We start from the raw sequence: 26,922 nt of genomic DNA, 5'->3' as shown, positions 1-26,922 counted from the left end.
GCTAGACTTAGAACTACTTAAACCTAACTAACCCAAGGACATGACACACATCCATGCCCGAGGCAGGATTCGAACCTGCGGCGGACGGGTGTGGCCGAGCGGTTCTAGGCGGTACAGTCTGGAACCGCGCGACTGCTGCTCAGAGCCATAGTGCTCAGAGCCTCGAACCTGTGACCGTAGCAGCAGCGCTCCAATGCAGTTCTGTTTCCTCTTTCTCATTACCTTTAAAATTTCTCTCTCTTCTCCACTTTTCTCAACACCTCCTCATTTCTCACTTTGTCTACCCATTTTACCCCTTCCATCCTCTGTAATGCTTCCATTCTTGTCCGCATCTCGTGGTCGTGCGGTAGCGTTCTCGCTTCCCATGCCCGGGTTCCCGGGTTCGATTCCCGGCGGGGTCAGGGATTTTCTCAGCCTCGTGATGACTGGGTGTTGTGTGCTGTCCTTAGGTTAGTTAGGTTTAAGTAGTTCTAAGTTCTAGGTGACTGATGACCATAGCTGTTAAGTCCCATAGTGCTCAGAGCCATTTGAACCATTTTTGAACTTCCATTCTCTTTTCTCCCTCTTTCCTCAGTGTCCATGTCTCAGCTCCGTATAATGTCATGCCCACATATAGCAGTTTGCCAGTGTCTTCCTTACGTCTCTGTCCATGCACCCACATTGAAGCCTCCTCTTCTTATTACACGCCTCTTGGCAATTGCTATACTTGCTTTCATCCACTTATTTCATTTCATATCGTCTGTAATAATGCTTGCCAGATGTCTGAAAGCACTAGGTAGTTCTATATCTTCCTGTCCTAACTTTATAGTTGTTCTTAATTTTCTTGCACTTATCAACATACATCTTATCTTTTCCTTCTTAATTCTCATCCCGAACACCTCACAGGTCTTATTTTATTCTTTTAACATTCCAGTCATAGTTTTCTTGCTCCCTGCCACTAACACCATATCATCCGCAAGTCGAATACATTCTATCCTCCTCCCACCAACCCCACTCCTCTATTTTGTTTCAAATATTTCTGAATAGTATACTCCAAATATATGTCAAACAGTATACGGGGGAGGCAGTAGCCCTGCATCACTCCCCTTCCAATTGTGCTTTCCACTATCACCTCATTCCCAATCTGTCCTTGTATTTTTTGCTCTAGGTATAGCTTCTTTTTTATCAGTCTTCTACCCTCCAGTCGCCACCATTCTTCTTTAGACTGTCGATTATTTAATTCCACAGTATGAAAGGCTTTCACCAAATCAATGAAAACAGCATAAACGTTTCTTCCATTGTATCTCACTTATAATTGTCAGCAATCGTATTGCATCTCTTGCTCCTTTCCCTCTTCTAAGTCCCTACTGCTCCTTTGAAATAATTTTTTCCCAGTCTTTCTTGAAGTATTCTATTTATCACCCTCAATAAATATTTTGCTGCATGAGAAATCGAACTTATAGTTCTTAAATCTTCATCCCCAGAGGTCGGGAGTCTGGGCAAGCTTATCCATTTGTGGAATGTTATAGTCCACAAACCATTGCCTCTCAGCTGCTGCTTTACAACATGGTACGTGACTTGGACAAATTATCTAGTTGGTCTGATGAATGGCAACTACCTCCAAATGTAGAAAAATGTAAGTTAATGCAAAACAAACTCACAATGTTGGAACATAGCATTAGCAGTGTGCTGCATGGCACAGTAACGCCGATTAAATATCTAGGTCTAGCATTGTAAAGCAAATATAAAATAGAATGCGCATGTAAAGATTATAGTACGGAAGGCAAATGGTCAACTTCAGTTTACTGAGAGTGTGGTTCATCTGCAGGGGAGACTGCACATAGGAAACTAGGTGTGGCCCGTTGCTGAGTACTGTTCGAGTGTTTGGGATCTACATCAGGTACGATTAAAGAAATACATAGAAGCAGTTCAGAGGCGGGCTGCTAGATTTGTTGCCAGTAGGCTCGAACAACACTCAAGTATTACAGAAATGCTTCGGGAATTGCTTTAGGAAAGGCGACATTCTTTCCGAGGAACACTACTGAGAAAATTTGGAGAACCGACATTTGAAGCTGACTGCAAAACGATTCTACTACGTTTTGCGTAAGATACGATTAGAGAAATTAGGGCTAGAGCGCAGGCGCATAGACCGTCGTCTCTCCCTCACTCTATTTGCGGATGGAATAGGAACGAAAATGACAAGTTGTGGTACAGGGTACCGCCGCGACGCACCATACGGGGCTTGCGGATTATGCAAGTTGATGTAGATGTAGCTGTACAAACAACTTTGAAATAGAGGCTCTTTGTTTATATAAGTATGCAGAAAATGTTGATTCGTCCTGTCACACGCAGCAGCCGAATGAAGTACGTCCTATTGATCACCATATTCACGATACTGCTCACAAGCTAAATGCTGCTTTATTTACCACTAGAGCAGTATCTGAAATAAGTGATAGTTCAACACGAAAAGTAGTCTATTTTGCTAATTTTCATTCGCTTATGACGTACAGGTCTTTTTTTTTCCACTCTTCACCTCTTGTCGACCCTGTTCAGTAATTTGAGAATTCTCACACTGGCTTCTCAATTCATATTTGCTTTCACTCAGTTATGTCCTTGTCTCTTGTGAGGAAAGGCGATCTTAATAATAACCACGCACTTTCAAGTCTAAACTGAAGAGTTTCCTCATGGCTCACTCTTATTCTGTCGAGGAACTTCCGGAAAAATTAAAAAAATAAGCTAATTCGTGTGTTACGTTGTTGGTTATGTTTGTTTAAACTTACGGTTTGTCGTCTACATAGGATTCATACATGTTTCATTTTACCTGTTATTACTCTTATGCTATAATTTTAATGCACTGGCTTATTCTTTGATCATGGAGACTTGCTCCTCAATTTTGTCCTATTGAACACGATATATATTCTGGTGTCCCAAATTAAAGCAACAAACTGAAAGTTTGCAAGGTTGCCTCAATGGTGCCACAAAACAGTATAAATAGGTCATAGTAAAGTAGAAGCAATGAAAAGAATACAGAAAGTGTGCATAACGGTAGACAAAAATGTTCTTCGTTTTTTTTCCAACTTAACGGATTTGCACACACATTCTGACAACTGGTTAAGGAGCTCATTTTGGGGTGTGATCAACTCTGGCAGCAATACAGGCCTGACATCGACGGGACATGCTGTGAATGATGTCATCAATCTCATGTTAAGCAGAGCGAGCAGATCACGTCCTCTATGAAGTCGAGCGTTATCATCCATCAATACGACGTCTGGGCCCATAGCACCCCTCAAGAACCGCGCAGGGACCCCAAGATCTCCTCACGGTACCTAATTCACCGCCGTGCGGGATTAGCCGAGCGGTCTGGGGCGCTGCAGTCATGGACTGTGCGGATGATCCCGGCGGAGGTTCGAGTCCTCCCTCGGGCATGAGTGTGTGTGTTTGTCCTTAGGATAATTTAAGTTAAGTAGTGTGTAAGCCATGTGTAAGGAAGAAGTGTGAACCATGGGCCTTGCCGTTCGTGGGGAGGCTTGCGTGGCTCAGCGATACAGATAGCCGTACCGTAGGTACAACCACAACGGAGGGGTATCTGTTGAGAGGCCAGACAAACGTGTGGTTCCTGAAGAGGGGCAGCAGCCTTTTCAGTAGTTGCAAGGGCAACAGTCTGGATGATTGACTGATCTGGCCTTGTAACAATAACCAAAACGGCCTTGCTGTGCTGGTACTGCGAACGGCTGAAAGCAAGGGGAAACTACGGCCGTAATATTTCCCGAGGGCATGCAGCTTTACTGTATGATTAAATGATGATGGCGTCCTCTTGGGTAAAATATTCCGGAGGTAAAATAGTCCCCCATTCGGATCTCCGGGCGGGGACTACTCAAGAGGATGTCGTTATCAGGAGAAAGATAACTGGCGTTCTACGGATCGGAGCGTGGAATGTCAGATCCCTTAATCGGGCAGGTAGGTTAGAAAATTTAAAAAGGGAAATGGATAGCTTAAAGTTAGATATAGTGGGAATTAGTGAAGTTCGGTGGCAGGAGGAACAAGACTTCTGGTCAGGTGACTACAGGGTTATAAACACAAAGTCAAATAGGGGTACTGCAGGAGTAGGTTTAATAATGAATAGGAAAATAGGAATGCGGGTAAGCTACTACAAACAGCATAGTGAACGCATTATTGTGGCCAAGATAGATACGAAGCCCACACCTACTACAGTAGTACAAGTTTATATGCCAAGTAGCTCTGCAGATGACGAAGAAATTGAAGAAATGTATGATGAAATAAAAGAAATTATCCAGATAGTGAAGGGAGATGAAAATTTAATAGTCATGGGTGACTGGAATTCGAGTGTAGGAAAAGGGAGAGAAGGAAACGTAGTAGGTGAATATGGGTTGGGGCTAAGAAATGAAAGAGGAAGCCGCCTGATAGAATTTTGCACAGAGCACAACTTAATCATAGCTAACACTTGGTTTAAGAATCATAATAGAAGGTTGTATACATGGAAGAACCCTGGAGATACTAAAAGGTATCAGATAGATTATATAATGGTAAGACAGAGATTTAGGAACCAGGTTTTAAATGGTAAGACATTTCCAGGGGCAGATGTGGACTCTGACCACAGTCTATTGGTTATGACCTGTAGATTAAAACTGAAGAAACTGCAAAAAGGTGGGAATTTAAGGAGATGGGACCTGGATAAACTGAAAGAACCAGAGGTTGTAAAGAGTTTCAGAGAGAGCATAAAGGAACAATTGACAGGAATGGGGGAAAGAAATACAGTAGAAGAAGAATGGGTAGCTTTGAGGGATGAAGAAGTGAAGGCAGCAGAGGATCAAGTAGGTAAAAAGACGAGGGCTAGTAGAAATCCTTGGGTAACAGAAGAAATATTGAATTTAATTGATGAAAGGAGAAAATATAAAAATGCAGTAAATGAAGCAGGCAAAAAGGAATACAAACGTCTCAAAAATGAGATCGACAGGAAGTGCAAAATGGCTAAGCAGGGATGGCTAGAGGACAAATGTAAGGATGTAGAGGCTTATCTCACTAGGGGAAAGATAGATACTGCCTACAGGAAAATTAAAGAGACCTTTGGAGATAAGAGAACCACATGTATGAAAAATTTGGAGTAGGTATTAAAATCCATGGAGAAGAAATAAAAACTTTGTGGTTTGCCGATGACATTGTAATTCTGTCAGAGACAGCAAAGGACTTGGAAGAGCAGTTGAACGGAATGGATGGTGTCTTGAAGGGAGGATATAAGATGAACATCAACAAAAGCAAAACGAGGATAATGGAATGTAGTCGAATTAAGTCGGGTGATGCTGAGGGTATTAGATTAGGAAATGAGACACTTAATGTAGTAAAGGAGTTTTGCTATTTGGGGAGCAAAATAACTGATGATGGTCGAAGTAGAGAGGATATAAAATGTAGACTGGCAATAGCAAGAAAAGCGTTTCTGAAGAAGAGAAATTTGTTAACATCGAGTATAGATTTAAGTGTCAGGAAGTCATTTGTATGGAGTGTAGCCATGTATGGAAGTGAAACATGGACGGTAAATAGTTTGGACAAGAAGAGAATAGAAGCTTTTGAAATGTGGTGCTACAGAAGAATGCTGAAGATTAGATGGGTAGATCATATAACTAATGAGGAAGTATTGAATAGGATTGGGGAGAAGAGAAGTTTGTGGCACAACTTGACCAGAAGAAGGGATCGGTTGGTAGGACATGTTCTGAGGCATCAAGGGATCACCAATTTAGTATTGGAGGGCAGCGTGGAGGGTAAAAATCATAGGGGTAGACCAAGAGATGAATACACTAAGCAGATTCAGAAGGATGTAGGTTGCAGTAGGTGCTGGGAGATGAAGAAGCTTGCACAGGATAGAGTAGCATGGAGAGCTGCATCAAACCAGTCTCAGGACTGAAGACCACAACAACAACAAGCTTAGGGACTGATGACCTTAGCAGTTAAGTCTCATAAGATTTCACACCCACCCATCTTGATTGACCTGTAGAATTTTATGAAGAGATGTTCGAGTGGTCAACATAATCCCTGCCCACACCACTAGGGATTCTCCTCGATATCGGCCTCTTTCCATAATGTTTGTGTCTCGAAATCGTGTTCCGCGTGCCATCCAGATGCGAATCCCCCGAGAATCACTCTCCAGACCAAATATGGACTCATCTGTGAAAAGAACATTGTCCCACCGTTCGACGGTGCAGGTGGCATGTTGACGACGCCACTCTAGAAGCTCCTTCCTGTGAAGACACACCAACAAGTCCAGGGGATGCTGCGAAGTCAGATGCCAGTTGCCGTGCAGTACTGAGGCGGTCCTTACAGCCAAATAACGGCCCACTCCTCCTGATGCCACACGTGATCGGCCCTGTCCTGCTCTCCAGGATACAGTTTCGGCCTCTATAAACTGTCGCCACATCAGAGGAACAACAGAACAATTCACATTAAGCCATCGGGTCACATCAGTTTGCGACTCTCCTGCTTCCGTTCTTCCTACGGCCCTCCATAGCAGAAAGTCTGCAGGCGTTTTCTCTGTGCCATACTGCACTGACGCCGGCCGCGGTGGCCGAGCGGTTCTAGGCGCTTCAGACCGGAACCGCGCGACTGCTACGGTCGCAGGTTCGAATCCTGCCTCGGGCATAGATGTGTGGGATGTCCTTAGGTTAGTTAGGTTTAAATAGTTCTTAGATCTAGGGGACTGATGACCTCAGATGTCAAGTCCCGTAGTGCTCTGAGCCATTTGAAGTGCACCGTCTGTGACTGTGTACATTGCTGTGTACACAGCGATTGTGGAATGGTACTACCCTGCAAACACAACCCCGTATGATTGTTGCGCTGACTTCATTGCTGGCGTGGTCGTACGTTGAACGGAATTCCATATTCCGTGCAGAACACGATCGTGACGACATTTTTGACAATTAGAGTGATTATATCGTGAACTAGACATTGAAAGGTGAAACAGCAATTTGTTGCTTTAATTTTGGACACCAGTGTAAAATAAAATTATAATCTGAGTGTGTTGTGCGTACTGTAAGACCTTCGGTACACACACCATCAGATTATTTGTCAGCAATATGTCTCGTGGTCTTATCGTGGCGTGTTTATCTTCTGCCATTAGGTCAGACGATAGAAATGCCACTTGCACGCTTAGAGTAGCAGATTGACGGTGACCAACTTTAAACAGAACTTGATTAATTTTCACACACATTTATTAAAATAATAAAAAGCATAGAAATTACTTAACTTGATTATGGATGCTGTTTACAATTGACTATCTGAAGTTCCTTTGGTCTTGGTATGTTAATCTTATTCTCACATATCTCTGATACTTGACAATGTGTCTATACATTTATCTTCATGACTATGTACAGGAATATGATAATCTTACTAGGCGCAGACTGAAACTTGACTACAGACTAATGCAGACTGATGCAGACTAATGCAGACTGACTAATCGGAGGTCTGTACACTCGTTATAATACCTCGCGCGTTCAGGTATCACTCCGCGAGTGTGATCCGCGAGGAGAAAAGGTTCTACGTTAGCAGCAATCTCATTGGCTGCGTTACATATTAATATGCGGATCGGCGGAAGCAGAATTTGGTCCGTCTCTTAAGGAAGCGCCATCTCGTAGAGCGGAGACGGACGAGCGCTGCGCCTGCGCTGTTGTGCTTACGGGGCGCGCTCTAGTGGGAAAGTTGTGTACGCGCTGACTACGCGGAACTATGTACACAACACTTAAAAGGGAACCTCCCGATCGCACCCCCCTCAGATTTAGTTATAAGTTGGCACAGTGGATAGGCCTTGAAAAACTGAACGCAGATCAATCGAGAAAACAGGAAGAAGTTGTGTGGAACTATGAAAGAATGAGCAAAATATACAAACTAAGTAGTCCATATGCAAAATATGGAACATCAAGGTGAGCCAAGGAGCGCCGTGGTCCCGTGGTTAGCGTGAGCAGCTGCGGAACGAGAGGTCCTCGGTTCAAGTCTTCCCTCGAGTGAAATTTTATTTTTGCAAAGTTATGATCTGTCCGTTCGTTCATTGACGTCTCTGTTCACTGTAATAAGTTTAGTGTCTGTGTTTTGCGACCGCACCGCAAAACCGTGCGATTATTAGACGAAAGCACGTTCCTCTCCAATGGGAACCGAAAACATTTGATCCCAAGGTCATAGGTCAACCGATTCCTACACAGGAGAACACGTCTGATGTATTCTATACGACACTGGTGACGGCATGTGCGTCACATGACAGGAATATGTTGTCGACCCAATTAACATGTACACTTGGCGAATGGGTAAAAAGATTCTTCTACCTTGCCCGATTTCGGTTTTCTTGTGGATGTGATAATCACTCCCAAAAAAGTGATGAAAACATAAGAGTTTGTCACATAAACTGCAACAAATGAATGCAACAGTTTCGCAGTCGCACTTTTTTCCCTGTGTTCTGTCAAAAATATGTTTTTAACTTTTTCAAATTTTTCTGTGTGTAGACCGTCAAATCCTGCACACGTCGAAGCAAATCTGAACATGGCCTGGAATTCTGGAGAGCGAAGTTGATTATATAAGAAATTAAAGCTTTCGCACGAGGGAAGACTTGAAGCAAGCACCTGTTGTTCCGTAGCTGCTCACGCTAACCACGGGACCTCAGCGCTCCCGAGCTCATACTATCCTTGATATTGCCTATCTTGCGCATGGACTACTCAGTTTGTATATTTTGCTTATTTTTTTCATAGTTCCACACAACTTCTTCCTGTTTTCTCGATTTATCTGTGTTCAGTTTTTCAAGGCCTATCCATTGTGCCAACTTATAATTAAATCTGAGGAGGGGTGCGATGGGGAGGTTCCCTTATGAGTAGTTGTAGTTATAGGCAGTGAGACTACTTACGGGGTGTGTGGGCAGGTGGAGGACGACGGCGTGGACGGCGCGCAGCTGCTGCGCCAGCTGCGGTCGCTGCTGCTGGAGCGACTGCAGAGCGGTGCGCTGCCCGAGAAGCTGCTGCTGCTGCGCCGCCACTCGCCGCTGGGCTACTTCTACTGGCAGCGACGGCCACAGCCGCTGCGCCTGGACGCCGTCGTCCGCGAGCACGTCCGCTTCCTCGACGACGAAGACGACCTCGACGAGGACGCTGCGAGGTCAGTGGCGTACGCACAGAGTTTGTCGGTGGACCTGGCCGCATCCACCCGCAGGCTACCTGCGCTGTGGCGTATGCGCCCACGTCACAGACATTTGAAATAAGAACCAGTTATCTTAACACTTTGATTGGAGCCCTCTTGTACATGATGTAAGCGCGTAAATGCAGCAAGATCTGCAGCGGATAGGTACTTGGTGCAGGGAGTGGCAACTGACCCTTAACATGCAAAAATGTAATTGTATTGCGAATACATAGAAAGAATGATCCTTTATTGTATGATTATATGATAGCGGAACAAACACTGGTAGCAGGTACTTCTGTAAAATAACTGGGAGTATGCGTACGGAACGATTTGGAGTGGAATCATTATATAAAATTAATTGTTGGTAAGGCGGGTGCCAGGTTGAGATTCATTGGGAGAGTCCTTAGCAAATGTAGTCCATCAACAAAGTAGGTGGCTTACAAAACACTCGTTCGACCTGTACTTGAGTATTGCTCATCAGTGTGGGATCCGTACCAGGTCGGGTTGACAGAGGAGATAGAGAAGATCCAAAGAAGAGCGGCGCGTTTCGTCACAGGGTTATTTGGTAAGCGTGATAGCGTTACGGAGATGTTTAGCAAACTCAAGTGGTAGACTCTGCGAGAGAGGCGCTCTGCATCGCGGTGTAGCTTGCTGTCCAGGTTTCTAGAGGCGTGCGTTTCTGGATGAGGTATCGAAAATATTGCTTCCCCCTACTTATACCTCCCGAGGAGATCACGAATTTAAAATTAGAGAGATTCGAGCGCGCACGGAAGCTTTCCGGCAGTCGTTCTTCCCGCGAACCATACGCGACTAGAGCAGGAAAGGGAGGATATGACAGTGGCACGTAAAGTGCCCTCCGCCACACACGGTTGGGTGATCTGCGGAGTATAAATGTAGATGTAGATTTCTGTAGCCTTATTTGGTTAAATTTTTTATTGCACAGCTGAAATGAACTGAGCAGCATTCATCTCTCAAACGTCGCACTCCTTTACGTCAAATTCCTAGTATTGCACCACTACTTGTCATTCCTTTGCTTGTTCCGCTCGCAAATGAGCCCTAATTTCTCATATCTTATCTTCGTGTTCCTTACGCGCAATGTATGTTGGCAGCAGTAGAATCGTTCAAATGCCGGTTCTCCTAATTTTCTCAATAATGTTTCTCGACAAGAATGTCGACTTCCCCCCCCCCCCCCGCCCCTCCCCCCCAGCCATTTCCATTTGAATTTCCGAAGCGTCTCTGTAACACATACGTGTTTTTCGAACCTACCGGTAACAAATCTGGTAGCCCGCCTCTGTTGTGCTTCGATGACGACGGTGACAGTCGTGTTGCGGTTTCGGACACCAATTGAGCAACAGCCGTGTCCCGTGCGTCTATTGATGTGCATATTCTGACGCTTAAAGATCCATCTATTGATGAAATTTTGGTTTTTTTTCCATGCCGGTCCTCTTGCATGAATAATTCCTTTCTTTCTTTTTCAATCTTTAGTCTTCTGACTGGTTTGGTGCGGCCCGCCACGAATTCCTCTCCTGTGCCAACCTCTTCATCTCAGAGTAGCACTTGCATCCTACGTCCTCAATTCAAAAAATGGTTCAAATGGCTCTGAGTACTATGGGACTTAACTTCTGAGGTCATCAGTCCCCTAAAACTTAGAACTACTTAAACCTAACTAACCTGAGGACATTACACACATCCATGCCCGAGGCAGGATTCGAACCTGCGACCGTAGCGGTCGCGCGGTTCCAGACTGTAGCGCCTAGAAACGCTCGGCCACTCCGGCCGGCTACGTCCTCAATTATTTGCTGGATTTATTCCAATCTCTGTCTTCCTCTACAGTTTTTGCCTTCTAGAGTTCCATCTAGTACTATGGAAGTCATTTCCTTATGTCTTAACAGATGGCCCTATCATTCTGTCCCTTCTCCTTGTCAGTGTTTGCCACATATATCTTTCCGATTCTGCGCAGAACCTCGTTCCCTACTTTATCAGTCCACCTAATTTTCAACATTCGTCTGTAGCAGCACATCTCAAATGCTTCGATTCTCGTCTGTTCCTGTTTTCCCACAGTTCATGTTTCACTGCCATACGAAGCTGTACTCCAGACGTACATTCTCAGAATTTTCTTCCTCAAATTAAGGCCTATGTTTGATCCTAGTAGACTTCTCCTGACCGAGAATTCTCTTTTTGCCAGTGCTGTCAGCTTTTGATGTCCTCCTTGCACAGTCCGTCATTGGCTGTTTTGCTGCCTAGGTATCAGAATGCCATCTACGTCGTGATCGTTAATCTGGATGTTAAGTTTATCGCTGTTCTCACTTCTGCTACTTCTCATTACTTTCTTCGGTTTACTCTCAGTCCATATTCCGTACTCATTAAACTGTTCCGTTCAGCATCTCATGTAATTCGTCTTCACTTTCACTCTGCATAGCAATTTATATAAGCGAAGCGTAAGATTTATATCCTTCCACCTTGAATTTTATTCCCACACCTGAAACCTTTCTTTTATTTCCATCATTGCTTCTTCGATGTACAGATTGAGCAGCAGTGATGAAAGGCTACCTTCCTGTCGTACACCTTTTTTAATATGAGCTCTTCGTTCTTGGTCGTCCACTCTTATTATTCTCTCTTGGCTCTTGTTCATACTGCATATTATCCGTCCCTCTACCTATCTTACCTCTATTCTTCTCAGAATTTCGAATATCTTGCACCATTTTACATTGTCGAACGCTTTTTCCAAGTCGACAAATCCTATGAACGTGTCTTGGTTTTTCTTTAGTCTTACTTCCATTATCAGACGCCTTTATCTTTTCTAAAGCCTAACCGATCGTCATCTAACACCTCCTTAGTTTTCTTTACCCTTCTTATGTATATTATTCTTGTCAGCAACTTGGACGCATGAGCTGTTAACCTGATTGTGCAATAATTTTTGCAATTGTCATCTCTAGCAGTCTTCGGAATTGTGTGGATGATGCTTTTCCGAAATGCAGATTGCCAGAATCATACATTCTACATACCAACCTGAATAGTCATTTTGTACGCACCTCTAACAATGATTTTGGAAATTCTGACGGAATGATATCTATCGCTTCCGCCTTATTCGATTTAAGTCCTCTTTTAGATGCTGATTCTAATACTGGATCCCTTATGTCTTCTAAATCGACTCCTGTTTCTTCTTCTAGTACAACAGTCAAATCTTCCCCTTCAATGTCTCTTTCCACCTATCCGCCCTCTGTTCTGCATTTAAAAGTGGAATCCCCATTGCACTCCCAATGTTGATGATGATGATGATGTTTGGTTTGTGGGGCGCTCAACTGCACTGTCTGCAGCGCCTGTACGAAGTCCCAACTTCTACACAGCCCAATTTTTCTACACAGTCCAATCTAGCCACTGTCACGAATGATGATGATGATGATGAAATAATGGCAACACAAACACCCAGTCCCCGGGCAGAGAAAATCCCCAACCCGACTGGGAATCGAAGATGGCACCCCGTGATCCAGAGGCAGCAACGCTAGCCACTACACCACGAGCTGCGGACACTCCTAATGTTACCACCCTTGCTTATCATTTCACCGTTTGTGTTGACTTTCTTGTATGCTGAACTAGTCCTTCTGACAACCATTTCTTTTTCAATTTCTTCACATTTTTCATGTACCCATTACACCTTAGCTTCCCTGCACTTCCTATTTATTTCATTCGTCAGTGACTTATGTTGCTATATTCCTAAATTTCTCTGAATATTTTTATAGTTCCTTCTTTCATCGATCAACTGGAGTATTTTTTCTGTTACCCATGGTTTCTTCCCAATCACCTTCTTTGTACCTTTGTTTTTCTTTCCAACTTCCGTGATTGTCCTTTATAGGGATGTCCATTCCTTTTCTACAATATTGCCTACGAGCTGTTCCTTATTACTGTATCTATAGCCTTAGAGAACTTCAAGCGAATCTCGTCATTCCTTACGATTTCTGTATCCCAGTTCTTTGCATATTGATTCTTCCTGGGTAATCTCTTAAACTTCAGCCTACTCTTCATCACTGCTACATTGTGATCTGAGTCTATATGTGCTCCAGGGCACGCCTTACAATCCAGTATCTAATTTCGGATACTCTGTCTGATCGAGATGTTATCTAACTGAAATCTTCCTGTACCACCCAGCCTTTACCAAGTATACGTCCTACTGTTGTGATTCTTGAACAGAGTAGTCGCTATCACTAGTTGAAATTTTTTGCAGAACTCAGTTAGTCTTTCTCCTCTCTCATTCCTTGTCCCATGTCCATATTTGGGCATCTGTTCCTTTTATTGCAACTGCATTCCAGTCCCCCATGACTATTACATTTTCATCACCTTTTACGTATTATATTTTCCTTTCAATATCCTCATATACTTTCTCTATTTCTTCATTTCCAGCTTGTGAGGTTCTGCTACGGATCACAAATACTCTAGCAGTACTCAAGAATAGGTCGCAGCAGGGTCCTATTTGCAGTCTCCTCTACAGATGAACCACACTTTCCTAAAAATTCGCCTTCCCTACCACAGTTCTCAGATGCTCGTTCCACTCCAAATCGCTTTGTAACGTTAAGGCCCAGATATTTAAAGGACTTGGCTGAGTCAAGCAAGTCACTGGCAATACTGTAACCACTGTAACCGAACATTACAGGTTTGATCTTCCTACTCATCAGCATTAACTTAAATTTTTCCACATTTAGAAATAGCTGCCGTTCATCATACCAAGTGGAAATTTTGTCTAAGTCGTCTTGTATCTTCCTACAGTCACGCAACTTCGACACCTTACCGTACTCCTCATCATCAGCAAACAACCACAGATTGCTGCCCACCCTGTCCGCCAAATTATATATATATATATATATATATATATATATATATATATATAGAGAGAGAGAGAGAGAGAGAGAGAGAGAGAGAGAGAGAGAGAGAGGGGGGACAACAGCGGTCCGATCAGACTTCCCTTGGGCACTCCTCACGATAACCTTGTCTCTGATGAACACTCGCCGTCGAGGACAACATACTTGATTGTAATATTTAAGAAGTCTTGGAGCCACTCACATATCTGTGAACTTATTCCACATGCTCGTAGCTTCGTTAACAGCCTGCAATTGGGCACCGTGTCAAATGAACTTCAGAAATATGGAATCTGCCTGTTGCCCTTCATCCATAGTTCTCAGTATATCATGTGAGAATAGGGCAAGCTGAGTTTCGCTTTCTAAAACCATGCTGATTCCTAGACATAGCTTCTCAGTCTCAAGAAACTGTATTGTATTCGAACTGAGAATAAGTTCAATGATTCTGCAGCAAACAGAAGTTAGGGATATTTGTTTGTAATTTTGCGAGTCCATTCTTTCACCTTTCTTATATACTGGAGTCACCTGCGCTTTTTTCCAGTCACTTGGGACTTTGAGCTGGGCGAGAGATTCACGATAAATGCAAGCTACGTAAGGGACAATTGCCGTAAAGTACTCTTAGTAAAATCCGGACCTGGTAATTTACTTGCTTTCAAATCCTTCAGCTGTTTGTCTACGCCAGATATGCTCATTACTATTGGTCCATATGGGAGTCCGTCCGATGGTCAAATGACTGTATGTTTGTACACTTCTCTGGTGTGAACCAGTTCTTGACTATTAAATGTAAACTTCAGCTTTCGTTTTGCTGTCTTCAACTGCGAGGCCAGACTGGTCAACTAGGGCCTGAATGGAAGCCTTTAACCCGCATAGCGATTTTACGCAAGACCAGAATTTTCTCTGGTTCTCTGTCAGGTCTCTTGCTAAGGCGTGACGGTGGTAGTTGTTTATTTGTTGTACGCTTCGCGCATACATCTTTTCGCAGACGCACTAATCTCTACGAATCTTCGCTTGCTGTCATTTGTGCGTTCCCTTTTGAACCGAGAGTGCAACAGGCTCTGCATCCTCAGCATATGCCGAATTTCGTTATTGAACCGTGGTGGTGTTTTCCATCTTTTATCCACTTCCTAGGCATATAACTCTCCAGACGACGATTCGCAATCTGTTTAAATTCTGCCCATAATTCCTTTATATCCATATTACTGGAACTAAGTGATGACAGTTCACTCGCTGAGTGAAAAGCTAATAACTGCTTATCTGCTCTACGTAGCACAAACACTCTCCTAACCTTTTTGCTGATTTATTATCTTTCGTAGTCGTACTTACTATAATGACATCAAGATCACTAATGCCCGTTTCTGTAGTGAGACTGTCGATAACGTCCGGCCTATTTGCAGCTACAAGGTCTAACATATTTCCATTGTTTGTGGGCTGCCGAGCTAGATGCTCAAGACAATTTACAGAAAAAAGTGTTCAAAAATATTTCGCATGACTGTCTGTCTGTACCCCCCGCAATGAATCCATAGACATTCCAATCTATACTCGACGGGTTAAGGTCGCATCCAACTAGTATTGCATGATCTGAGTATTTACGCGATATTGACTGTAGACTTCTCTTAAATGACTCTAGAACTGTCACAGCAGAATCGGTTCACCGGTAGAAACATTCAACAATTAATTGGGTTTCACCTACACTTGTTTTACGCTGCCACATGACTTCACTGTCACACTCAGCTTCGACCTCACTAGAGACAAGATTTTTGTCAACTCCTACGGCATTTAATCTGTCTTTCAGATATACATTCCAGGACTCGTTAAATATGTCAGAGCTTTTCACTTCGGGTTTCAGCTAGCTGTCGGTCCCAAAAATAATAAGAGCACGAGAACTTTCCTGGAGGGCAGTGAATTGGAGAACTTTAAGACGAATACTTCGACAGTTTTCTGATAAAATGGTGACGGCCGAAGTGTCTTTATTCTGGATACCATTTGACTTCCCTTGCTACATATCGGCTGGCGAGTATTCATCAGAGCACCTCAAACTACTGCCTAGCCTAAAAAAACCTCATGTGTACTCTACAGGTACGCTGCTACCCGAGTAGCTGCTTCCATTGTGTAGTGCACCACTGATGTGTAAACGGGGAGTCCTACAAATCCCCACATGATAACGCAGGTCTAGAAATCTGCAGCCAAGCCCATCACAGAGTCGACGAAGCCTTTGTTTGAGACCCTCCACTCGGCTCTAAACCAAAGGAGTCCGATCAACTCTGGGAACAATGCTGCAAACTGCGAGCTCTGCTTGCACCCTGCGCACGAGACCAGCAGTCTTCATCACGTCCGCCAGATTCCAGTACGGACTGAGGATCGCCTCAGAACCCATGCAGCAGGCGTCGTTGGTGCCGACGTGAGCCACAACAAGCAGATTAACACCCTGCATGCTCGATAGCCACAGGCAAGGCCGCCACCACATCTCGAATGAGACCCCCCTGCAGACATACTGAGTGCACATTGGCTTTCTTTCCAGTCGTGAATGCTATCTAATGCTTCTGTCGAGGAGCTCCTGGAAGAGCTAAAAAATTAAGCAAATTCCAGTGTTACATTGTTGATTGTCTTCATTTAAACTTACGACTTGTCACCTAAATATGTTTTTTTTTTATATTTCATTTTATCTGTTTCTAATATCGTGTTATAATTTCATGTATTGACTCGTTCCATGACCATGGAGACTTCTCCTTAATTTGGTCCCACGGAACAATAAATAAATAAATAAATAAAATAAATAAAATAAATAAATCTGCCTAATGGAGTCCATAAAGCGCCTAACACTGGAGCTCCCAATAACTAGTAAATCGCTCCCCTAATGTACCCGCCCGGACCCTGCTGAAAGAGGTGCCTCCTGTCCAGACATAGGGTGAATGGGCGAGGTCAGGCGGTCAGTCTCCACATTGGCCCTCTGCCTTGAGCGATGCGAACACGTTACCACCCGCCACTCACCCTTCTGTGAGGCGGATCCACCACGTCGGGTGCACTAGGAAGTGTCTAGGAAGCAGAGCCCGTGGGCAAAACAAGCGACATCTGAGGTGTCCCATGCGACGGGCCAGATTCTATGAATATGTGATGTCCATTCTTTCTAACAAGTCCGAAAGAACAGACACCACATGTATAATTACAGCATTGACAGCCAATGATCCCTTCAGTGCAGATGCACGCCAAGGTCAGACTCTTACGGGAATTGGAGAGTTGCAGGAATAATGAGGCTAGTGAGCAGGGGCACTACATCAGTAGTGTGTGGTATAAGTTGAGAATAAGGGTCTGACAGGAGGTGCGCTAGGGTAGTCCGTGCTGTTGTGGTGGCCACTGTGTTCAGATTGCATAGTGGCCAGAGGTCTGCCTAATAAACAGGAGACCCAGGTTCAGACCCCAGTTTGGCACAAATATTCAACTTGGCCCATTGATATAAATCAATGCTCATTGTTAGTTAATGTCTTCATTTCGTCTGTATACTATGAATATGTCTTGATTTTCCTTAAGCCTTACGTCTATGACCGAGTGCAAAGTCAGCACCTTTACTCATGCTAAACTGCTCACCATCCAACAATTTTCTCTTAAACTAACAAATTCCTCCTTCTTCATAGCCACGTCCGTTCAGTGTAAACTCTTCACACATCACTGTCACAGGTCAACGCCAACTGGCATCAAGCAGCGCCGATATCCTTTTAATTTGGACTGTTACTTTCGTCGTGAAATGTCCACCGCGGCATGTTGAAGCTGTTGTCATGGCGAAGGGGTGCGCCACACGCTACTGGAAAGTTGTGTCTAATTCAGCTCTTTATGAATGTACTAAAGCCATTAAATCGTAGTAAGATTCTTTTAGACCAAAGTTAGATGTACTTCGTAACTTAAAAAAAAACTACTAGGAAAAATACTTTTATGTCTACATTTCATACTAATCCATGTCGTTTCTTTAAGAATCGCTGACATACTTGGCGAGGAAAATAAAAAATAAAAGTTACAAAACAGGACGTGTGCTGATAAACTATGATGATGTAGACAAGCCTGAAAGATCCTGTGTGGATCAGTTAGTCCATCTGAGTTCCAGCTGCACCCCGTGAAGAACGTTGGGAACGTACACTGATGAGCAAAAACATTATGACCACTGCCCACTGCGAGACTGAATTCCATCTCGTGACGCGTCGAGGAAAGTATATTAGCGGAGCAGAGACGAATGGGGAATAAATGTGGCGATGATAGGAGCCGCAGATGAGGAAATCCATTGCCATAAGCTACTTTGATAAAGGTCAGTTTGTTACGGCGCGGCCCGTAGGAACGAGCGAACCAACTGGTGATTTAGGAGGTCAACTATTTGCGTGCAGCTTTCGTGAGTACCTATGGAAAGTGGATGAAGGACGGCGAAGCCACAAATAGGCGAAAAGATGTTGGACGTCCACGCCTCATCACAGGACGTGGAGGACGGACGCTTGGCCGCTCTGTAAAGCGGGGTCTGACAACAGAGTGCACTGATGGTGTATGCACAAATGTCTCGAAGTACACTGTTCAGCGCGCGTTGCTGAACATGTGGTTACGCAGCAGACGACTCCTACGTGCTCCCATTTTGACTGAACGACATCGCCAAATACGACTGCCGTGGGCACAGGATCATAGAGACTGGACCTCGAATCAATGGAAGTGGCTCAGCTGGGCGGATGAAGCACGTTTCTAGTCATACCAGGTTGACACTCGTGTCCGGATACGCCAACATCCAGGCGAATGGTTGCTCGGAACATGTGCTGCAGCACGGAGGCAGGCCGGCGAGTGCAGTACGAGGTCTGTTCAAAAAATTTCAGAACTTTGCCCACAAAATTTTTCTGCGGTACCTTGTACTTATTGTACAAGGGATGTCCCTCGAAATACTCTCGTCCACAATCGACTCATCGCTTCCAGCGCCGTTTCCACTTCCGGACGCAGTCTTGGTACGCCTCTTGCTGGATCGCACGAAGCGCCATCTGAGAATTTTCTTTTATCTCGTCTGTCGTTGCAAATCTTCGTCCTTTCAACGAGGTTTCCAACTTTGCAAATAAAAAAGAAATCCGTAGGTGCCAGATCTGGACAGCACGGAGGATGGGGCAGCACAGTGATATCGTTTTTTGTGCAACAGTCACGCATCAACAGGGATGAACATATCGAGTGCGTTATCCTGATGGAAAAGCCATGAACTGTCCCGCCACATTTCAGGGCGTTTCAAAAATAGCTCTGAGCACTATGGGACTTAACTTCTAAGGTCATCAGTCCCCTAGAACTTAGAACTAATTAAACCTAACTAACCTAAGGACATCACACACAACCATGCCCGAGGCAGGATTCGAACCTGCGACCGTAGCGGTCGCGCGGTTTCAGACTGCAGCGCCTAGAACCAGGCCGTTTCCTTCTCACACTATCTCGCAGGCGTGGCAACACTCTTGATAGTACCATCGATTAACAGTTTGTCCCTGTGGCACGAATTCGTGATGAACTAATCCTTCGAAGTCAAAGAAAACTATCAGTATGGCGTCGACATTTGACCTGACATGACGAACTTTTTTGATCATGGAAAACCTTTCCCGATCGATTGTAAAGACTGAACCTTGGTGTCAACATTATAACCATAGACCCATGTCTCATCAGCATTTATGATTCTATTAAGGAACATCTCGTTCTCATTTGCCCGATCCAAAAGCTCTTCACAGATTGCGAGGCGAATGTTTTTCTGGTCTTGATTCATGAGCCGAGGGACTAGCTTGGCGGCAATACCATGCATTCCAAGATGCTGTGTCAGGATTTCCTGACATGACCCATCTAAAATGTTACATTTTCTGCAGTCTCTCGGACAGTCAGTTTTCGATTGGCACGCGCAATTTCCTTGACGTTCCACACAAGACCGTCGTCGGCAGACGTCGAAGGGCGTCCTGAACAAGGGTCGGTCATCTTTAGCCGCGCGGGATTAGCCGAACGGTCTGCGGCGCTGCAGTCATGGACTGTGCGGTTGGTGCCGGCGGAGGTTCGAGTCCTCCCTCGGGCATGGGTGTGTGTGTTTGTCCTTAGGATAATTTAGGTCAAGCAGTCTGTAACCTTAGGGACTGATGACCTTAGCAGTTAAGTCCCATAAGATTTCACATAAACCCATTCGGTCATCTTTAACTTCCGTTCAGCCATGTTTAAACCGTGTGAACTATTCGTAATACCGAGTACGGCTTAATCATTCATCACCGTAAGCTTCCTCCATCATTTGGAATGTCTCTGTAAAAGTTTTCTTGAGTTCCACGCAGAATTTAATGCAGAAGCGTTGCTCCTCTAACTCTGCCTCTCGTAATTCGCAATCTGTGTGACACAACGCTCCACTCAGTACAACCCTGAACAATAACTAACACATATACAACAATGAAACTTAAGGCAGTAACACATAAAAAACAGGCGTGTGCAGGAATGCCAATCGCGTTTCTGTCCAAATTACGAATGTTCAGGAACAGACCTCGCATTGCTCTGTGGGTGACATTCACTTTGGCATCCACAGGACCTGTGACAGTATGCTAAGGCACCACGACAGCTGTGGACAACGTGAACTTCATTACGGATAATCTGTACCAGTTTACGCTTGATGCCTTCTCCGACGGCGATGGCACCTTCCAGCAGCATAACTAATCCTTTCACAAGGCCTTTAGTCGTGATAGTTGCTCGATAGTGAACTCACGTTGACTTATTGCCCACCAGATTCGCCTGATCCGAAACCGACGGAACACATCTGGAACACTATCGGGTGCCTGCTCTGCGCCCTCAAAACCTCCGGCCTGAAATTTACGAGAATAGTAAGACCTGTCCATAGACATTTGGTGCCACATACCTCCAGAAACCTAACAAGGACTTGTGGAAGCCATGTTACGGAGAATAGTTGCCGTACTACCTTCCAAAGGCGGACGAACACGATTTTAAGCAGGTGGTCATAATGTTTTCGCTCATTAGTGTAATTTCACGTATCGCGAAATGGTAGTAAGTAGAAAGACGTTAGGACCACATGAGATACCTGCAATATTTTACAAATTTTACGCGAAAGAACTTACTCCCCTTCTACCAGTAATTTATTGAAGATCGCTTGAGCAACGGAGGGTACTTAGCGACTGGAAGAACTCGCAGGTCATTCCCGCTTTTAAGAAGGACCATACGACACACAATTGTAGACCTATATCTTTGACGTCAATCTGTTGTAGAATTATGGAACATGTTTTATGCCCAAGAATTATGACATTCTTGGAGAACTCCTGTATAAAAATCAACATGGATTCCGCAAACAGAGATCGTGCGAAACTCAGTTCGCTCTGTTCCTCTATGAGAGCCACAGTGCCGTAAAAAAAGGCGCTCAGGTTGATGTCGTGTTCCTTGACTACTGGAAGGCATTTGACACCAACTTGCACTGCCATTTAGTGAAAAAATACTAGCTTATCAAGTATCGGAGCAGGTCTGCGACTAGATTCAAGACTTCCTTGCTGACAGAACTCAACACGTCGCTCTTAACGGAACAAAATTGACATGTAAAGGTAATTTCCGGTGTAATCCAAGGAAGTGTGATAGGACCGTTACTGTTTGCAAAATGATCTAGTAGAAAGCGTCGGATGCTCTCTAACGCTGTTCGCAGATGATGTGGTTGTCTGTAACGAAGTAGAAACGCCAGAAGATAGTAACGACTTGCAGAATGACCTCCAGAGAACTAATGAATGGTGCAGGCTCTGTCAGTTGACCCTAAACGTAAATAAATGTAACATACTGAGCATGTATAGGAAAAGAATTCCGCTACTGTACAGCAACACTGTTGATAACAAACCTCTGGAAACAATATCTTCCGTAAAATATCTAGGAGTAACTAATCGGAACGACCTTAAGTGGAATGGCCATATAAAAACAAATAGTGAGAAAAGCAGATGCCAGACTCAGATTCATAGGAAGAATCTTAAGAAAATGTTACTCATTCACGAAGGAAGTGGCTCATAAGGCGCTTGTTCGACCTATTCTTGAGTACTGTTCATCTGTCTGGGATTCCTACCAGATAGGACTGATAGAAGAGATAGAGAAGATCCAATGAAGAGCGGCGCGTTTCGTCACGGGATCGTTTAGCTGGTGAGAGAGCGTTACGGAGATGCCAAACAAACTCCACTAGCGTCCGCCGCTCGTGGTCTCGCGGTAGCGTTCTCGCTTCCCGAGCACGGGGTCCCGGGTTCGATTCCCGGCGGGGTCAGGGATTTTCACCTGCCTCGAGATGACTGGGTGTTTGTGTTGTCCTCATCATTTCATCATCATCCAGGAAAGTGGCGAAATTGGACTGAGCAAAGATTGGGAAATTGTACGGGCGCTGATAACCACGCAGTTGAGCGCCCCACAAACCAATCATCATCATCATCCAAACTCCACTAGCAGACGTTACAAGAGAGGCGTTGTGCATCACGGAGAGATTTACTACTGAAATTTCGAGAGAGCTCTTTCCGGGAAGAGCCGGACAACATATTACTTCCCTCCTACATACGTCTCGCCAATTGACCAAGAGTAGAAAATTCGAGAAATTTGAACCAGTACCGAAGCTTACCGACAATCGTTCTTCCTACCACTATTCGCGAGTGGAACAGGGTTGTAGGGCTCAGTTAGTGGTACAAAAAAATACCCTCCGCCCCACACCATTGGGTGGCTTGCGGAGTATGAGGTTGATGTAGAGGAAATTGAGAATTTCCAATGAAGTCTACAGCGAAAAGGGTATTAAAGGGAAGATATTGTGTTGTTCATGACAATAACGCTCAGCACCGCGGCTGTGCATTAAATTGGTTAAGAATTACAGTGTCACTTTACTGCACGTTATTTTGCCAAAACGCTTTTCGGGTGAAACTCCCATTTTACCCTGTGTCGTCACATATCGCTCTCTTCCATCAGCCGCGTTTTGTACGATGCGGTCAACCCGTGCGAAATAACTTTTATAGCCACACACTCATCAGCGTATATTAAATCTACCTGCTAATCAACACCGAGTTACTGCAGTAATTTAATGAATACAAAACAGACAGTGGTGGCATTAAAAATGTATTCGACAAAAGAACGACGAACTTGTAACGGCAATAATTCATTTGAAAACGGTTGAAAGCTCGAATGAAGGAAGTAGAAATAACGAGTGACTGTATTTCTTCAATTATAAAAGATGTATGACAAAGTAAATGGTATTAGGTAAGACCTGTTGCACTTATACCAATATCGATTCATTAACAATCGACGTTTGCTCAATATCATAACACAAAGAATCCACAGTAAATCAGAAGTGACTCCGAAATGCGGTTCTTGCTGAGTTTTCATAAAATGACAAAGACTATGGTATGTTGATTGTTGTTGTTGTTGTGGTCTTCAGTCCTGAGACTGGTTTGATGCAGCTCTCCATGCTACTCTATCCTGTGCAAGCTTCTTCATCTCCCAGTATCTACTGCAACCTACATCCTTCTGAATCTGCTTAGTGTATTCATCTCTTGGTCTCCCTCTACGATTTTTACCCTCCACACTGCCCTCCAATGCTAAATTTGTGATCCCTTGATGCCTCAAAACATGTCCTACCAACCGATCCCTTCTTCTAGTCAAGTTGTGCCACAAACTTCTCTTCTCCCCAATCCTATTCAATACCTCCTCATTAGTTACGTGATCTACCCACCTTATCTTCAGCATTCTTCTGTAGCACCACATTTCGAAAGCTTCTATTCTCTTCTTGTCCAAACTAGTTATCGTCCATGTTTCACTTCCATACATGGCTACACTCCATACAAATACTTTCAGAAACGACTTCCTGACACTTAAATCTATACTCGATGTTAACAAATTCCTCTTCTTGAGAAACGCTTTCCTTGCCATTGACAGTCTACATTTTATATCCTCTCTACTTCGACCATCATCGGTTATTTTACTCCCCAAATAGTAAAACTCCTTTACTACTTTAAGTGTCTCATTTCCTAATCTAATTCCCTCAGCATCACCCGACTTAATTTGACTACATTCCATTATCCTCGTTTTGCTTTTGTTGATGTTCATCTTATATCCTCCTTTCAAGACACTGTCCATTCCGTTCAACTGCTCTTCCAAGTCCTTTGCTGTCTCTGACAGAATTACAATGTCATCGGCGAACCTCAAAGTTTTTACTTCTTCTCCATGAATTTTAATACCTACTCCGAATTTTTCTTTTGTTTCCTTTACTGCTTGCTCAATATACAGATTGAATAACATCGGGGAGAGGCTACAACCCTGTCTTACTCCTTTCCCAACCACTGCTTCCCTTTCATATGTTGATTACAGGAAACAAAACGTGAAACACTGACGTCACAAAACAGTTAAAGTTATACACAGGTAGGATAAATAATATCATTCGTGTAATACATGCAACAAAATATCAAATTCACAAGAAGACCTGAAATCGAAAACAGTACTAAAATTCTTGTTTGGTGTTCTAGTCATCTTAATGAGAAATCTTGATGCGACTAGAATGTGTAGTTGTACCCGCTTATAAATCACACGTCTGAGTCAAAATAGTGTTAGAGCTAATATAACTAGTGGCTCAGCTAAAGAAAAAAGTGATTTGATTGCATGAATCTCAATTATACCGATGGATTTGCCCTTTAAATTTAAAAGATCGCAATTCTCGATTTAAAAAAAATGCTTTTCGAATGACCATAAATGAAGCCTAAGGGCACGCACTCAAAGTTTCCAGTGTGCTTTAAGGAAAAGGACTATTTTTCTCGTAGACAACACTATGTGACGTGCTCACGTGTATCCAATACACAAAATCTCTATGTCCTTGCAAAAGAAGGAAGAACAAAAACTTTTTGATGCGTCGGTGTTTAAATCTTGAAATGAATAACTGATGAGGGGGAAAAATTTTTGTAGTTTTTAATATTTTTTAACTAAGTTTCAACACAATGCAAAAAAATAAAAGCACTCTCATTATGTACCTATACATAGGCAACATAAACATTTATTCAGACACACAAACATATCGACACTGCTGTACACCCAAGTATTTATTAACTCTAGCATATTTCCTCACCATCACTCATTATAACAGAGTTGCTGATCTGCGATCGAAGCTGTGGGTAACAGCTAGTATAGTTTATAATTATTTTTTAGTGTTTCTTTAAAGTACCCTCTTATGCTGCGTGCTCGGTATAACTGTCTGCAAAAAGAATAAATTCCACTGTATTTGCATTAGATGTAAAGTAGTACGCAATTCTGAGAAACAATACCGGACCTAAGATTGAACCTTGTGGAACTTTAGTAACACGTCCTTCCTTGCCCATGTTTATTGATTTAAGTAGTATGGCTTTCAGCATTCCGTTAGTTTAGTACGACATAAGCCATTTCTTAAGCAGAGTATCAAATTAATGAAACCTGTTTTTTCTACAAGACCGTTATGATTTTGCACAGTGAAACCGTTATTATTTTGCACAGTAAGAAGAACTTCAACTCTTGTAGTGCTGTATTCCTCAGTTGCGTGTAATATTACTGTATATTGTTCATTTTTACTTGTTGACGGTCTAACTACAGCTGGATGAAACATAATTTTCGTGCCATAAGCGTTTCGCCCTTATTCTCTGCAAGACATCTTCAGTGTCCTGGAATATGTACATATATTTACTGTCTAGTTTACATTTTGGGACAATGTATTATAAAGGTTATAGACAGTTATGGTGGTTGGTTTTTATATGACGTAGTAATATTTGAAATGCTACTTACAGGTTCCGTGAATGATTTTCTACATTTGCGTTTTAGTTCCGGTTTTGGCGCTGTTCTTCTTCTTATAATTGCCATTTGGGTTTTTGTTTTCCGTACTTCACAGCACTAGGAACTAAACACTTGTTTTGATGCTATGTTTTGGTTTGTGTTGCCGACTGTCGGATGTTTTTGCCAGACATCAAACGCTATTGCCTACTTTCGGGTGTAATTTTTTTTTCTTTTTTTGCGATATCTATCACCTAATTGTGTATATATGCATGTGCGTGTATGTGTGAAATGCTACTCGTTTCAGTACACTTTTCTTTGTGTGTATGTGTGTGTGTGTGTATGTGTGTGTGTGTGTGTGTGTGTGTGTGTGTGTTTGAAAAACGATGCAGAGAATACATCAGGTGTTGGAAGAACGAAACAAACCATTTCACTTCTGCAGAACACTTAAAACACCATAACTACCATCCTACAAACATGGAACAAGATATGAAAATAATGAGAATGAACAACCATGATAAATATCTGATGCAAATGCAAGAACACTTCCAAATCCAGAAAGCCGCTGGTGAAAACAAACATGTGACAAATGAGCAAACATCCATCAGTACAGCCTCCCTCCCACATTTAATAAAAGAGATAATAAGTTAAAAATTATGTCTCTCGCACATGGAGACCTTCCTCTCTCTCTCTTTGTTTCTCTCCCTCTCTCTCTCTCCCTCCCTCACTCTCGCCTTCTGGACACACACACACACACACACACACACACACACACACACACATAAAGACACACAGAATAATACACACCAAAACACACACTCATGCAAGCATACGCAATCAGGTCACAGACATCACAAGAAAGGAAAAATTTACAGTCGAAAGTTGGCAATATCATTTGATCTGTGGCAATAACATCCGACAGTCCGTAACACAAACCGGAACATAGCATCAAAATTTAGTGTTGACTTCCTAGTGCTGTGAAGGCTGGAAAAAAAAAACCAAGTGGCAGTTATAAAAAGAACTGCGCCAGAAACGGAACTAAAACGGAATATGCAGAAAATCGCGGAACGTGTAATTAGACTACTGGCCATTAAAATTGATACACCAAGAAGAAATGCAGATGATAAACGGGTATTCATTGGACAAATATATTATACTCGTACTGACATGTGATTACATT

General features: G+C 43.4%; 1 protein-coding gene across 1 annotated transcript in view; it reads left to right on the top strand.

Annotated features, from left to right (window-relative positions):
- The window catches only part of LOC126176512 (uncharacterized), a 168,856-nt gene that overhangs the window by 62,043 nt on the left and 79,891 nt on the right, over nt 1-26,922 (top strand). The window contains exon 5 of the mRNA XM_049923669.1: nt 8,888-9,120. Coding sequence (XP_049779626.1) covers nt 8,888-9,120 — 233 coding nt within the window. The remainder of the gene's footprint in view (nt 1-8,887; nt 9,121-26,922) is intronic.

Source organism: Schistocerca cancellata, chromosome 3 (genome assembly GCF_023864275.1).
Source record: "Schistocerca cancellata isolate TAMUIC-IGC-003103 chromosome 3, iqSchCanc2.1, whole genome shotgun sequence".
NCBI classification, from domain to species: domain Eukaryota; kingdom Metazoa; phylum Arthropoda; class Insecta; order Orthoptera; family Acrididae; genus Schistocerca; species Schistocerca cancellata.
Note: the sequence above shows the minus strand (reverse complement) of the source record. Positions and strands in the feature narration are given on the sequence as shown.